The sequence below is a fragment of the Chelonia mydas genome, chromosome 11 (assembly GCF_015237465.2).
Source record: "Chelonia mydas isolate rCheMyd1 chromosome 11, rCheMyd1.pri.v2, whole genome shotgun sequence".
NCBI classification, from domain to species: domain Eukaryota; kingdom Metazoa; phylum Chordata; order Testudines; family Cheloniidae; genus Chelonia; species Chelonia mydas.
The window spans coordinates 38042733-38058996 of NC_051251.2; the positions used below are offsets into that span (position 1 = coordinate 38042733).

At 41.6% G+C, this 16264-nt stretch overlaps 1 protein-coding gene across 3 annotated transcripts in view; it reads right to left on the bottom strand.

The window, feature by feature from the left end:
- The window catches only part of LRP2 (LDL receptor related protein 2), a 182220-nt gene that overhangs the window by 19422 nt on the left and 146534 nt on the right, over nucleotides 1-16264 (bottom strand). For 2 of the 3 annotated variants that reach the window (XM_043525116.1, XM_043525115.1), the window contains exons 64-71: nucleotides 15997-16128; nucleotides 14162-14293; nucleotides 12835-12978; nucleotides 11808-11973; nucleotides 6440-6568; nucleotides 5024-5244; nucleotides 4381-4560; nucleotides 3175-3294 (exon numbers count right to left, since the gene is read on the bottom strand). In XM_043525116.1, the coding sequence (XP_043381051.1) occupies nucleotides 3175-3294; nucleotides 4381-4560; nucleotides 5024-5244; nucleotides 6440-6568; nucleotides 11808-11973; nucleotides 12835-12978; nucleotides 14162-14293; nucleotides 15997-16128 (1224 nt within the window). The remainder of the gene's footprint in view (nucleotides 1-3174; nucleotides 3295-4380; nucleotides 4561-5023; nucleotides 5245-6439; nucleotides 6569-11807; nucleotides 11974-12834; nucleotides 12979-14161; nucleotides 14294-15996; nucleotides 16129-16264) is intronic. The other variant, XM_037912394.2, reaches the window with a different exon arrangement.

A 16264-nucleotide genomic window follows, 5' to 3' on the forward strand; every position in this document is an offset into this window, starting at 1 on the left:
TAACAAATTTATTTGAGCATAAGCTTTCATGAGCTACAGCTCACTTCATCAGATGCATTCAGTGGAAAATACAGTGGGGAGATTTATATACATAGAGAACATGAAACAATGGGTGTTACCATACAGACTGTAATGAGAGTGATCACTTAAGGTGAGCTATTACCAGCAGGAGAGCGGGGGAGGGGGGAAACTTTTGTAGTGATAATCAGACATTCTTGTCAACTGCTGGAAATGGCCCACCTTGATTATCACTACAAAAGGTCCCCCCTCCCCCGCTCTCCTGCTGGTAATAAATTTGTGAGTCTCTAAGGTGCCACAAGTACTCTTTTTCTTTTTGAAAATCTTCACCTGTTTTTCTTCGTCTCTGGCCAGATTATTTAAAGCAGTTTAATTAAGGGGAACAAATGTAGGCGCTATGAGCAATAAACAGAAAATTACTGTCATAAAATGTAGCTAAAGCAATTTGCAAGGTTGTTGCTTCAAAGTTCAAAACAAACTTGTGCTAGATACTAATGAGATGCAGTGGTAAACTGAAACATCTCCTTGGCCTGCCTGGAGATGATCCAATACTTAATGCTTAAATAGTATCTTGTGACAATAATAGGTCAAAGTACCATAAAGTATTGAGTAAATGTAAATCAGAGGTGGCACTATCTTTGTGGAGTTGCTTGTGAAATTGTCTATCACTGACCTGCAAAAAGACTAATGCAATTCATAGCAGACAGATTAACTCTTCTTCTATCTTGCCACTTCCCTATTTGAGGTTGGCAACTTTTGTAGCCTTCTTCCAAAACTCATGACTGTATACCTGGCTATCAGGCAAATTGGTCTCTCTAAGCTCCACCGATATCCAGTCCATGAACTGGGTCTTTTGCCTCACCTTTCATCATCTTCTGTCCTCAATTACTGCAAGGGTTTACCCAATGTAACTCTTGGGTCTCTGCTTGGCATGTCCATACCAACATAGACTAGCTCCCTCAACTTGTCATCAATTGGGGCAACTCTCATTAGGACCTTCTCAATCTCATGTAGCTGACTATCACAGAGCATCCAGCCATTTGACCATTTTAACATCTTCATTTCCATAGAGCAGAGCATACTGATTTCTTTTCTCATGGCTGGCCAAGTCTCTGTTCCATACATTGGGATGGATGAAATTACAACGCACTCTACCTTTTAACCTTATTAGCATCTTTTTTTTCACAGATAACTGGTGCCAGCTCCCACCATTTGCAGGAAGCAGCTTTGGCACAATGCTGGGCATGACTCAGGAGGGTACCATTGCCAGCAATCATTGACCTAGGTATTTAAATTCTTTCACTCTTCTAAGCTCTCTGCCTGTAATATCCTTCATGGTGGGTCCTCCTCCCTCTGCTATCATAGCCTCAGTCTTACCAATGTTCATTCTTAATCCTGCAGATGGATTAACTGTAGAGAAGTAGCCTAGATTTAGTTTCACAAGGACCACTTTGTTATAGTTATTGCCCATCAAGATGGAAATAAGATTAGGATATGTTTGGCTCATCTTTTGTACTTTTTGTTGTGATAAGGTGCTATCAACCAAACTAAGCCAGAACCCAGACTCCCTGGGTGCACAAAGAAGAGAACACCTGGAACCTCAGTTAACAGCTAAGTAAAATGGCAGCCCTCACACTCACAAAGTGCAAGGCCTTTTCCTGGGTATTGCCCCCATCTTATCTATTGAGGGTAGAGAGAGGTGGGAGCTTGCTCATGGGCCCCATACCTCTCTCTACCGCTTTGGGTGCGTGCTCAAGGAAGGCACAGCAACTGTGCTTCCCAGGTGCTCCTGATAGCACTGTGTGGTCTGGTGCAATTCTACAATTTAGCACTGAATGCTTATATTTAACAGGTTTGAATGATAAGCCAATTACTTGTAAATGATCTCTGGATGTATTTTGAGCATTGTGTCTTCTCTCGCCTGTATTGTATAAAAATGTTTACTGATCACACAAAAGAAAAATGTATAGAACTGTAATTATAATTTGCATTTTGTCAAACACTGATTCATTTTCCTATGTTTCTAAGGTTCCATTTACACTAATGTATATGCACTAATGTATACACACAAATGGTTTATAACAGAATAAAAGAATCTGGTTGCTCATGGATTAAACTTGTAGCGTAGCTGATGCCATTCATATCCGTTAGCCAGGCCAAAATCCTGGATTGACCAAGGCTTTTAGCCCAATTATGGAGTGTTTTTTAGAGCTGGGTGGGAACTGGATTTTCTGTTTCATGCAAAATTCCACGATTTCAAATTTGTTCCATTCCAAAACAGAATGAAACAAAAAATTCAGTTACCCACAGAATGAATTCGTTTTAATTTAAAAAGATTTGTTTGGGGTTGATCTAAATGTTTTGATAAAATTGAAATGTTTTGTTCCCATTTTGATGTTTAAAAAGATTATATAATATTATATCATATTTTTTAAATTTAAACAAACAGCAATTTTGAAACAGAAAATCAAAAAGTTCTATTCTGAAAAGGCCAAAAGACTTTCCGTGAAACATTTTGCTTTCAACAAATTAGCATTTTCCTACGAAGAATGTTCCACTGGAAAATTTCCTCCCAGCTCTAGTGGGTTAGGTTACATTCCATCTGTATCCATGTTGTAACTTGGTCCCCTGGCTATCGCTGTAATGTACACAGGACCTAACCTAGGCTACAAAATTTGAATCCATATTTGGAACCTAACTTCCCCAAAGCTCAAGGGTGTATGAGTCTTCAGTTCTGGTTCAACTCACTAAAAACAAATCGCCAGGGGTCTCTGGAGACAGCTGTACACTTAGTGAACAGTTTTTATGAATCAGTGTCTGTTTCACAGCTGGACCTGAAACCTGGCAAATTTTATAGAGTTGATGTTATTATATCCATTTCACAAATGAAGAAATTGAGGCACAAAGAAGTTAAGTGACCTGTCCAAGGTAACAGCAAGTCAGTGGTATAACTGGCTAGATAATTCACATGTCCTGGCTTCAGGGCTCCTGCTTTAACCACTGAAGCACCCTCCTCCCAGTTTGTATTTCTAATTCAAGAATGCTTTATCAGTCATGGAAAAGCTATATACATTCCCCCTCCAAATCAGAATGACATATTAAAGGAAAATAGGACTGAGTCAGTGGTTCCATTTGCAGTTGGACTATTCACTCTACCTGCATCACACTCTGTGGTGCTGCCTTCTATAAAACGAGCCCCTTGTGGACAAGAGCAAGTGTATCCCCCTGGTCTCAGCAAGCAGAGATGGCTGCAGACATCTTTACAAGGATTAGGCACTGAAATGCAGATATAATAGAGGTTAACTGGAGAAGCATTCTAGCAGCATTTCTGAGACATAAGCAGGGGGGTTTCCACCTGTCAGCAAAGTAGCTCATGATTGTTACAGTAATAAATTCTAAACCGAGTGCTTTTTCTACATGTAAAACAACCAAGATGGCTTATAAATATTGTATTTTACATTAAAGTCTTCTGTCTTCTTTTACATTCATTATAAGGGCTCGAAAGCTGTATTTAGCCAAGTGCACAAAGAGGTGAAGGAACAGAACATCTCCATTGTTTGAGCACCATGAAGCATGCCTACTAAAGGTACATCTATACTGCCAGCTTCTTTCCACCAGCTCCCTGCTGCTGGAGCCCTTCCCTGCTGCAGTGAAAGACTCCAGCAGCAGGGAAAGGCTTTGGCACAGGAGAGGCAGTGGGAAAACACTTGGCCAGCTCCCCATTGCTGGAGCCTTTCCCTGCTGCCTCCCCCTTCCCAGAGCCTTTCCTTGCCACTCTCTGCTGCTGGAGTCTTTCACATGTAGCTACACATCGTAATGTGGATGCACTTTGCGTTTCACTGTGGCATGTAGCTACATGTACACTACACACCACCATAGTGCAGACAAAGCCTTCTGGGAAGAGCATGCTAGAGTAGTATGAACTGCTCCTGGGCAGCCCTGCCATTACAGGAGAGTTAAGACAGAGGTGGTCTATACTGGAGGCAGTAACAAGTTGCCTGCACTTTGTGCTTTTGGAGTACAAATATAAATTATTGTTGCCTCCTGTGTAGAAGCTGCAGGAGGGGGAAAATGGACTCAGCCATAATTTTGTGCTAAATGACTGCAAAAGAGAAATGTACTGTTCTTCTGTATTTAAACCCTGCTTTATTTTATATGTTCCCCTCTCTCTATCTCTCTCTATATTTAATACACTTGTCAATCCCAGTTCCATCCTTATGCTTTCAAAAATACATACTTTTCAATGTGCTTAGAGATCTGCCTATTCCCAGGCTAATACTAAGCTTTCTGAAGGCATTGTTATGGATTTGGGATAGTAGTTTCCAGATAACAGGGAACAGAACACCTGAGACTGGTGATTACCTGACTGATTGTATCTATGCTGATGATAGATGCGCACTTGAGTGAGCCAAGGGTTTACAGTCAGCAATTTCACCTTTTCTCCATTTCCAAATTTATCTTCCTTCCAGACTTCACCTCTTTCCTTAGAAATCCAATATAAATGGCCTTCAAAGACATCAAGGCTGTACGGACTGCTGACTTCTCAAAGGAACAAAATTATCATCAGTTAGCAAAGAATCCCTAGCAGTATCGATGAGCCAACTATTCTTCTTCTTGAATCAAGTATTTTATTCATTAACCACTTGCATTTGTATTGATGGAAATGCGTGACTGAAAAGAGCAGGCCACTGTTCCTGCAAATTGATAACAACACACGTAAAACAACAATTATCCATCCAGTTTGTGCCATGTTCTGTCTGTTTTGCTCATGCAAGTTAATCGCAGTGGACCTAATTCTCAACCACCTTGCACAGTCATTTACATGCACGCAAAGTGAATGGAAAACACTACCAAGTTTGGTTCTTAATAAGGTGCCTAATTGGGAGCTGAGCGTTTTTGAAAATCTGGCCCCAGTTGTGAGATCTGAGTACTTGAAAATCTGGCCCTAAGTTCACATTAATTTTTTAGACCAGAAATATATACAACATTCATGTTAATTTCCTACCTCCATGTAATACAGTGGTTCTGTCTGTTCCATCAGGTCTCATGGATTCAATAATATTTTCTTTAGAATCACTCCAGTACAGCCTGTCATTGTTGAGATAATCTATAGAAAGGCCTGTGGGCCAGCCAAGGTCTTCAGAAACCAGCGTTTGCCTTTGCTGTCCATCCATCCAGGCACATTCAATCTTTGGCTGCCTCCCCCAGTCAGTCCAGTACATAAGCCTACAAGAGTATAACTAGAATTTAAAATGACTTAGAATTCGGTGGTTGGGATTGTTTTCTTTGGCATCATCCAATAACTAAGTCGTAGGACTCATCAAAGAGTATGTTGTGTAACTCCTGATCTGCAGACTGGGATCAGGAAAAACACACACAGAGCTCAACAGATGAGCAAATTTTTATAAAAGAATAAAATGGAAAATAAATGTCAAAGGAGAGTTTCTGCATCTTGGCACTCAGGTGGAGAAGGGACAGTTGCAGAGGCAATTCTAACAGGGTCATTCAGGAAAAAGAGTTAGCAGCAGCTTCCTTTGGGTGCTATCCTCAGCTCATGTAACTCAATATAGCTCCTTTGGCTTCAATGGACCTACCCTAATTTTGACTTTAAGGGGACCACGTATGGGCTAGACACAACTTTGCCCTAGTGCAGCTGAACAGGGGCTAGTGACTCCCCCTATTTCTGTGCATCCATGTTAGGGTTGCCCAGATTACAGCTCTGGGCACAGATGGGGCTGAGTGCCTGGTGCTATCCCCTGTGAGCAAGGGGTTACGGAAGGGATGGGAAGAAATGAGGAGTGGATGGAGATAGGGCTCCACCATCCAGCCCAGTAGCAGAGCTGGTCAAGCACAAAAGAGGTAAGCTGCATCCAAAAAGGGGAGAAGTAACTTGAAGAGAAGAGCTGGGGAGGAATTGTGCTTTGCTGGATTGGCCATAGGATGTGTCTTGTGTGATGCTGAATACAAAATGGGGACTGGTTAGGCCAAAACAAATAATTAAAAAAGGAAAATGGTTTCTTTGGTTCTTGTAGTCTGAATAAATGGAAAGATATCCCCACAGCTTTTTCTGTCTCTTGAGTAATGATAATATGATAGGCAGGAGGAGTTGTAGGAAAGACATCTTTAATAGGTATGTTAAGGAGCCAGCATCTACAGTTTGAGACACAACAGTTTGAACCCTGAGCCCCTGTTGTAACACCAAACCAGACCCTTCCTGAAATCTGGCCCTGAAATATATTCCCTTATTTAAAAATCCCCTGCAGCCAGTATATGGACAGAAATTTGTATGGACATCAACAGCAACACATAGCCTTAGTCTTTTCAGCTATTGAGGTAAAAGCTCTCCTATAGCTTATTGTTGTGTTCTGTCTTGCTTGCTGCATGCTATTTCACAGAACTCCTTCAGGTCCTAAATGCTTACCCAAGCTTGGGATTCACAACAATAGCTGCTGGTTGATCCAGTAGAGAGGAAATAAGCCACTTCCTGTACCGTCCATCTAGCTTTGCTACTTCTATTCGATTTGTCCCAGCATCAGTCCAGTAAAGATGCCTGAATTATATTAAACACAATTAAAATGCTGTAAAAGGTTAAGATGTTATAACTGGGGATAGGGCTGAGAAAATCTGCTTATCTTTTAATAAGTTTTTTGTTGTTTTTCCTGTAGCACTCAGTATTCAAATGAAAAACAAAACCTGGCACATTAAAAAACACTGGGACCCTGTAAAATCACATTAATTTAATACCTATATAACTAATATAGGAATACTGCACTGATTGCATTGTAGAACTCCCAGGATGCCTCGCCACAGAAACCTCACTGTTGAATTTAGGTGCAGCTTGTTGCAGAATTCAGCAGACCTTACCTATAAGGTTAACTAGGTTTCTCTTTGCGCAGAAGTTTCTGCAGCTGGCCTCGTTTCCTGTCAAATAACCTTGATAAAAGTCCTACTGTGAGGTTTTATTATTACTTTTAGGCACTGCAGGTAACTAATGAGCATCTTCACAGATGCCATAGTGTTCTGGGAACAGAAAGCTGATTCATTAAAACTGAAAAATTAATTTACATTTGAATTAATCTGGTAACTCTTGGGAGTGCATCTGTTTGGATTGCTGGGGCCACAGCTCCATTCTGTATTTTTATCTTTTAACAAAAAACATTTTCAGAAACAAGGTTGTTATAAATTTTTAAGTATCATACCTGATGTAAAAGTTTTCTGATCCTATGTGCAGAGCACTGTTTGCTCTTCCTTGGATTTTGCTAATCTTTATTGTAATACCTTTGTTAATCTTCTTAGCTGTCTCAAAGAAGATCATATATTAAACAAAATAATATTTAGCACTTGTACCATGCCTCTTCTCTGAACCAATGTAGCCTCATCACCACCTTGTGAGCATAAGGAAGTATTGTTTTTCCTTAGGGCTTTCAATTAATCACAGTTAACTCACGCATTTAACTCAAAAAAAGTAATCACGATTAAAAAAATTAATCGTGATTAATCGCACTTTTAATTGCACTGTTAAACAATAGATTACCAATTGAAATATATTAAATATTTTTGGATGTTTTTCTACATTTTCAAATATATTGATTTCAATTACAACACAGAATACAAAATGTACAGTGTACACTTTTTGCACTGTAAAAATGATGGAACAAAAGAAATAGTATCTTTCAATTCACCTCATATAAGTACTGTAGTGCAATCTTTTTATTGTGAAAGTGCAACTTACAAATACAGATTTTTTTTTGTTACATAACTGCACTCAAAAAAACAAAACAATGTAAAACTGTAGAGCCTATAAGTCCATTCAGTCCTACTTCTTGTTCAGCCAATTGCTAAGACAAACAAGTTTGTTTACATTTACGCTTCTTATTTACAATGTCACCTGAACGTGAGAACAGGTGTTTGCATGGCACTTTTGTAGCCGGCACTGCAAGGTATTTACATGCCAGATATGTTAAACATTCATATGCCCCTTCCTGCTTCGGCCACCATTCCAGAGGACATGCTTCCATGCTGATGGCACTCGTTAAAAGAATAATGCGTTAATTAAATTTGTGACTGAACTCCTTGGGGGAGAATTATATGTCTCCTGCTGTGTTTTACCTGTATTCTGCCATATATTTCATGTTATTGCAGTATCAGATGATGACCCAACACATGTTGTTCGTTTTAAGAACACTTTCATTGCAGATTTGACAAAACACAAAGAAGGTACCAATGTGAGATTTCTAAAGATAGCTACAGCACTCAACCCAAGGTTTAAGAATCTGAAGTGCCTTCCAAAATCTGAGAGGGATGAGGTGTGGAGCATGCTTTCAGAAGCCTTAAAAGAGCAACACTGATGCAAAAACTACAGAACCAATCCACCAAAAAAGAAAATCAACCTTCTAATGGTGGCATCTGACTCAGGTGATGAAAATGAACATGAGCCGGTCTGCACTGCTTTGGATCGTTATCAAGCAGAACCCGCCATCGGCATGGACGTATGTCCTCTGGAATGGTGCTTGAAGCATAAAGGGACATATGAATCTTTAGTGCATCTGGCATGTAAATATCTTGCAACACCGGCTATAACAGTGCCATGCAAACACCTGTTGTCACTTTCAGATGACATTATAAACAAGAAGGAGGCAGCATTATCTCCAGCAAATGTAAACAAACTTGTTCGTCTGAGCGACTGGCTGAACAAGAAGTAGGACTGAGTGGACTTGTAGGCGCTAGAGTTTTACATTGTTTTATTTTTGAGTGCAGTTTTTTTAACATAATTCTACATTTGTAAGTTCAACTTTCATGATAAAGAGATTGCACTACATTAATAGTACGAGGTGAATTGAAAAATATTATTTCTTTTGTTTTTTACAGAGCAACTATTTGTAATAAAAATAATAATATAAAAGTGAGCACTGTACACTTTGTATTCTGTGTGGTAACTGAAATCAATATATCTGAAAATGTAGAAAACATCCAAAAATATTTAAATAAGCTATATTCTATTATTCTTTAACAGTGCGATTAATCACGTGATTAATCGCGATTAATTTTTTTAATCACTTGACAGCCCTATTATTCCTATTTCACAGATGGGGAAACAGAGGCACAAAGACGTGACCCCTGTCTCACTGTATAGATCCTGTGTAGTGTGCAGTGTAGTCTGAGGTGTGAGTACAGCTCAGGTAGGCACCCCCACACAAGCTTTAATTTAGCTAGCGCAGCTAAAAACAGCAGTGAAGAATGTGGCGGCCCACACCAGAGCACTGGCTAGAAAGGCGAGTACTTAACCAGGGTTCCAGGTGGACTTGTGCAGCCTACCCCACATCTTCAATGCTATTTTTAGTCAGGCTAGCTAGATCAAAGCTAGCACAGGTATACATGCCTAAACTGCAATCACACCTCCAGTTGCGTGTAGAAATACCCTAAGTATACACTGAGCGGTTTTTTATTTAAATCTCTCACCATTGCTCTAGTACTAATTCAAATCCATTGCCAGTAATAACAGAAGTGCCAGGATAGACAGGCTGCTGGTGTGTTTACCACTATGTTGCCTGTACCTGCTCACAGCTGTGGAGATATTGACACATAAATGCAGGCAGCCCCCACTGCCCTCAGAGATAACCTTGGTTTTTGGGTTGATCTGCCATGGGTAACATAGACAGTAAGAGAACATGAAGGCTGACAGTGTAAATCTAAGGCTTTCAACACAGAGGTTTTCTCCAATGTTATCACACAGCCGTGGTGGAAGAAAAGAGATAATTTTTCCCCTCAGCCATTGAGTCAAAACCAGCAGATCTTTTCAGGGTAGTAAATCACGTCATCCCACCAGATTGTCTTCGCCCTGCCCTGGTAACCAGCACAACATACGATGAGGAGCTGCCAACCTATTTCACAGAGCATATTACCCAATCCAGGAGGCAGAGCAACAGGAGCCACCCATCAAGCCCACAACTAGAAACATCTGTCTCCTTTCCCCAGTCATTCACACAAGAGGCTCTGAAGAACTACAGGAAGTCTGACTCAACACTGGTAACTCAGACCCAACAAGCTAAAAAGGGCTGTCTCCAACTATGCTCATCCACTACCAATATCCAGGTCTCCTCCCAGTCAGGTTTCAGGCTAGCACATGCAAATAGAAACAACATTAGTCATGCTGATGGATGACCTTCCACCACCCATAATGGGAAAGCAGTGAGATGGCCGAGTTCCTTCCTCTCAGGCCATGAATTCAGAGCTATAATGAGCAATTCTTCCTCACTTTACCAGACTGCTCACTATGTTGTGCTTCTATCACCACATCTTGACTGAACCACAAGGAAAAACTATGAAACTTAACAGTCTTAAATGTCCACACTATTCAGATGAATAACTCAGCACAATAATTTCACTCACCTCCAAGACAGACACTCAACTATCTCAGCGCCTCGGTGAGATCAGCCAGTAGATGAAAGGCAGCTGACTGACGCTAAAACTAAGCAAGGCGGCGGTGATGCCAGAGGGTAGAGGGAAACATTTTACAGAGATAATCACTGCCATGCTATCTCCCACCATTAAGGAAGTCTGTCTTCAGACAAGCTGTTTCATTGGCTGGGAGTTGTTTTCAGACTCCTCACTGTTTGTGCATGCTGAAATAGCTACTGCTGCCAAAAATGCTTTATTCCCATTGTAGATAGCAAGAGGCTGTGTCCCCTACTGACCTGGTCACTGTGACTTCTGTCACCCCCAGCTTGGAGAACGGCAACTCCCTGTATTTGGAATGATTGCACCATCCTTAAAACACTTCAGCTGGTCCAATATGCAACAGCCCATCTCAAAAATGAATCTTGCTACTGAGAACACATTGTGTCCCACTCATGATATTGGCTCTCCGCAGAACACTGGGTACATTTTAAGATTTCTGCCTACACCCATAAGGCACTCCATAGCATTAGATCAAGCTATCTAAACCAACATCTCCTATTCAGGGACCACAGCCTCCTTCAATTGTTCCATCCCACAAGAACAACAAAAGGGTCAGCTCATAATCTCATAACAGCAGAGGGGCCAAGCTTCCTCCACATCTGGCGCAAGGCCAAGGAATTCTCTTCCAGAGGAGCAACAATGACCACAGACCACCTCACCTTCAGGGTTAAGTGAAAAACTAAATTCTCTAGCCCAATAACTGAAGGAAGAAAAGGAAACGCTTTCACACACACTTAATATTCTAGTACCCTCAGATAATTCGAGTCTATGTTCAACTCTTGCTTTTGTTCTGTTCTGGGTGGCATTCAGACACTCTGGTGATAAGAACCAGGTAAGAACCTAGACAGATAGAAGACAGACAGACAGAAAGGGGGTTGGGAGCCTCCTCCCTTTGCAGAAGCCACAGGGCAAGTTCTTTCACAAGTTCTTAATTTAATGCTAGGGAGAATGTTCAGCAAACATAGTGGCCAGTGCACCGTAATTCAAACGAGGCATGACTGATCTGCCAGTGGGGAGTATGTGCAGTGCCCAGGCAGCTAGCTAGAACATATAATGCAATCAGCAACAGGTGTTAGATTGAGGCATATGTTGCTTCTGATCAAAGAAGCAAAGTGCAAAGAAAAGTGCATTCATCTGGGCCACCTTGAGACCTCCCATCTCCAGCTCGAGGACGGCTTATGCAGGATGCAAGACTAGCACCATATTTCTCACGTCTCCTGTATGCCTGTCTAAGATAAAGGACTGGATTTCACATGTCTAACCGGTGATCAATATCTCAGACTCTCACCATATTCACGTGTGTACAATTCCTAACTTTTCTGTTTACTCACCTCCCAACCCAGTCCACAGCTAGACCATCAGGATTAACTATGTATCTCAGATTCAAGTCAACTTCCTTCACAGGATTGTTTCCACTGCCATCAAATGTGGGGAGATAAGCACGTTTGATGGATCCAAACTCAGAGCCATGTCCCAAAATGCTGTAGTATACAATACCTACAAAAAATTCAAAAATCATTTTCATTGTGAAGTCATTTGAAATGTTTACTCATTTTTGGAAGATCCTACCCCTATTGAAATAACTATGGTATATGAGATACCAATTTAACATATTTCTATTTGTGTGAGAATCTCATGTTAGCCCTCAATGAAAATGAAAAATATAGGAAAATTTGCACAAATTCTAAAATCATGAGTCTAAAATATACAGTTTGGATAAGACATGCAGCTGAAGTCATTAAAGAGCCCATGCCACATTTTGCAAGAGTCAGTGCCTTACCTCTCATGTCTATTTCATTGTACAGGACAGGCAGGATCCTGGGAGCCCATACAGGGGCTACACATGGCAGAGGATGAGTTCATTGGTAGGGTGACATATGACAGAACATAAGGATCCACCAGCCTTTTCCCCCTTAGGGTTGAGTGGTGGAGGAGAGACACATGACCGCAAACTACTGCAGTCCTGAAGCCCTGTTGAGATTAGAAGAGTGCAGGAACTAGCTGTGGCCAGCCCTGAAGTTGGGGGTGCCAGGGTGAGGGGCTTCTTGCACCCTCCTACGCTTGCACACATAGTAAGGGCCAGCCACAACCTTGTCATAAAAGTCACAATGTCCTTGGGTAAGAAATGAAAGGGAAAGAAAGAGACCACAGAACAAAACAAAACTCACTGACTAGATGTAGTAAAAGAACTGACAGGGACTGAGGGAGGCATATAGCTGAAGGACACATCCACTCCACCAGAACTGCTAACTAATCTAGTTTGACTGTAAATTAAAAAGGAAAATTAACCTCCAAAACTAACACTAGTTCTGAAACAAATAATGCATTGTTAAGTATGAAAGCTTCAAATATACTCACTCAGGCCTATTCCCTCAGGATTCCAGTCATAGTCTATAGCTTGGATGTGCTCCTGGTTATCAATGTAGTCAGAGTACTGCTGTGATGAGATATTGTATCTCCGAATTCGCACATTGTCTGGCAGGAGTAACAATGGGGGGTTACCTAGAACGCAACAATAGATTTTACTTCTCTGAATTCAATAGTACTCTCACAAGAGAAGCAGGTGAAAATTACTGATGGTCAAACCTAAATTAAAGTTTTAGAGGTTACATTTGGATAAGAACCTGATAGAAAAAATACTTACTTGGACAATCATCTGAACTACCCAGCGCTTTTGGGTCTGCAAAACTGGTGTCAGATCCTACAGTTGCTTACTACCAAGCTTGGTGTTAACTACAATCACTAGTCCTGTTGACGTCAAGGCACTCACTTACCATAGGAACTAAGCCTAGTAGTAAGTGTTTGTAGGTTCAGGCCTTTGGACTGGAAACCGTGAAAGCTGTTTTTTTTAATAAGTTTTCTTACACACCTTGGGTTTTCAGCTTTTAAAAATTCTTACTGCAAACAGGCCGGGTGCCTTGCTTCCTCTTTGTAAGGCTATGTTATTTAACTCAATACACCACAACTTTGTCACTTAGCCTTTAAAAGCTCGAAGTATCTTTTTATACACAGCATAACCCCGCTTCAATCACCATATATTATTACTGTTCCATTGTCAGCCCTCTTTTCTGTTTTCTCCAGCTCTTTGTTTTTCATTTTCTGAACCAAATCAGAATCTACCTACTCAATGACTGTCACACACTACGGCCACTGACATTAACCTAAGAGACAGAACTAATGATTGGAGTTATAAATGAGCTGTTATAAATCCTCTTGTTTGTGTTCATCAGTCCATGAACAATAAACGGTGATCTGTCAGCAAACTGTCTTTGATTTGCACCACTTCAATACACTGTCTGCTTCTGATACATTACTTAGGGGGTGGGAGCTAACGGGCAGCTGTCTTTTGCTGATAACCTACAGCACAGACAGTCTTTTGTTTTCAGGAAATCTGGATGAAGGGGAGAGGAGGGCAGGCACCCAACATATTTTAGAGTATTTATCACGTCAGATACCTGCAAGAAGTGGGTATTATTTTAATTCTTACAAATGGAAGCAGAGAGGGAGTATTTACATTCCTGCACAAAGATGTACAAGGTTACAAGGATGTACAGAATCTAATGCTGCACAAAAAGATTTTTGTTTTTCCCCCCCGTTATAACGGAGACGCCTACATTCATTAAAGTTATTACAGTTAGCTTGCTTTTCACAGGTGGCAATCAGTCAGGCTGTCAGTTAAACATACCATTGGCAGCACACTGTTTTCCCTGTTGATCACCCATGGACCTAAAGCCATCAGCACAGAAACATTCATAACTTCCTTTGGAATTTTTACAGTCCTGGGGGCAGGTTCCAAAGATCTCACACTCATTGATATCTAAACACAAATGGAGACAGAAAATATCTCAGGTTTAATTGTTTCCTTAGCTGAACTAGTCACATTTATAATTTTGACGTTCTGATTTGGGGCAACTAGTGGGGAGGAACACAAAGGGGACACCAGCCAAAGGGGGGCAATGGTTTCACCATGTGACACCCCACATGATTCCTCCCCGCCCCACCCCCAGACTGGGGCCCCCACGCTCTCCCCATCCTGTCCCTTCCCCATCCCACGTTACCTGGTGGAGGGGGGCTCTGTCCCACTGCGCTGCACCATGCTGGCAGCGTCCCCTCCCAGGCAGCGTGGCCAGAGGCTGTCTGGGACTTGGGAGAGTGCTGCCGTCCCCATCCCAGCATATGACTTGGCGGGAGCTGAGGGCTCTGTCCCGCTGCGCTGAGCTGCTGCACTGCGCCAGGCAGCATTCGCCGCCTACAGCGTGGCCGGAAGAGTGTGAACAACCAGGACTCACTGCCAACACCATCCCAAAAGAGGAAGCTGTGTGTGGCAGGTAGAAAAGTGTGGAGTGGCCCCAGCCCACCCACTCAAACAGATACACCCAAATCCTGGCGTAAATACTGGGGGACATCTGCTGCTCCTGAGGGGGAGGGCCTTTGCTGCTGCTCTGGTGGGTGGAGAGGAAAGGGCCCCAGGCCTCTGTGGGAAAGGACACCACCATTCCCACTCCAAGGGGTGGGGAAGGCTTCAGAGCAGGGGCGAGGCCATATGGGGATGAAGCCACAGGGGTCCTCATGTCAGGGTGTGCCTAGGGCCTTAGATTGCTCTAATCTGGCCTTGCACATGCCAAGATACCCAGGATGTGAAATGTTCTGCTCTGTAAAGGGATTCTAAACATGACATCACAGGCTCCCTGTTTATTTTGTTTATTTTGTCTCAGTTATTTCCAGATCCAGTGTGCTTGCTTTACTAAAGTTTGTACTAACTGTCAGTCTGGGATCTGAGAGTCCAGCTAGGTTCTTTCCATAGAGCACATCGTCACCAGCATTAAAGCTTCTGTGGGCTATATGCTGCCCTCAGCAACACTTCAGTGTACATCTGTGCAAACCCCACTTCTTAGAATTCAGTAAACAATTCTCTAGACTGAGAGCTGACGGATTAGAATCCAGCTCACTCTTTTTTAGATGTGCCTGGTTCTATGGCCCTAGCTAGAGTAAGAAGCAATACAAATGTATTTTCATCTTTAAAGCGAGCATATATTATACTAGCTGCACAGGAAACAGCTGCTGAGCAACAGTGTAGAACTGCACTGTAAGCAAGTCAGTGAATTTCTCAGAGCGGAAGCTTTGATTCTAATCTAAATATAGACAGTGGTAACTCAGATATGATCTAGCCTTAAGTCAGTGGAAAGGCTCCCCTTTATTTCAGTGCAGCTGGATCAAGCCATAAAACTCTAATTCGGCAAATAAGAACGTGCTTACCTTTAAACATCTGAGCACTCCCATTAAAGTCCAGGGAGCTACTCACATGCTTAAAATTAAACATAGGTTAAAGTTCTTTGCTGAACTGGGGCCTAAATTCTGGGAGAGAAAATATATTTCAGAAGCCAAATCTGTGTCATACAAGGTCCAGTGAAGTGCAAAAATCCTCTTTACATGCAATAATGAATAGTTACATTTAAATTATTGTAACAAAACCAAATTGAACATCTTTCATGGAGAAGATTAATAGAATATTGAAAATACCATCGCAGGAGTTCCGGTTCAGCTCACTGGCATTGTACCCTGGCCTACAGGAACAGATAAAGCCTCCTTCACTTAAGTTGGTACAGTTGTGTTCACAGATATTTTCAGCACAAGTTCGTCCTGTTCCTGAGTCTGAAAAGAATGTAAATCATTATTATTGGAAAAGCATAAACCATACTGAGAGCTACAATTTCTATTATTTTCTCTTATTTGTAAACAATTTTCAAATATTAAGTTGGCCTTCTTCTTTCCTCCTTGGAAAAAACTT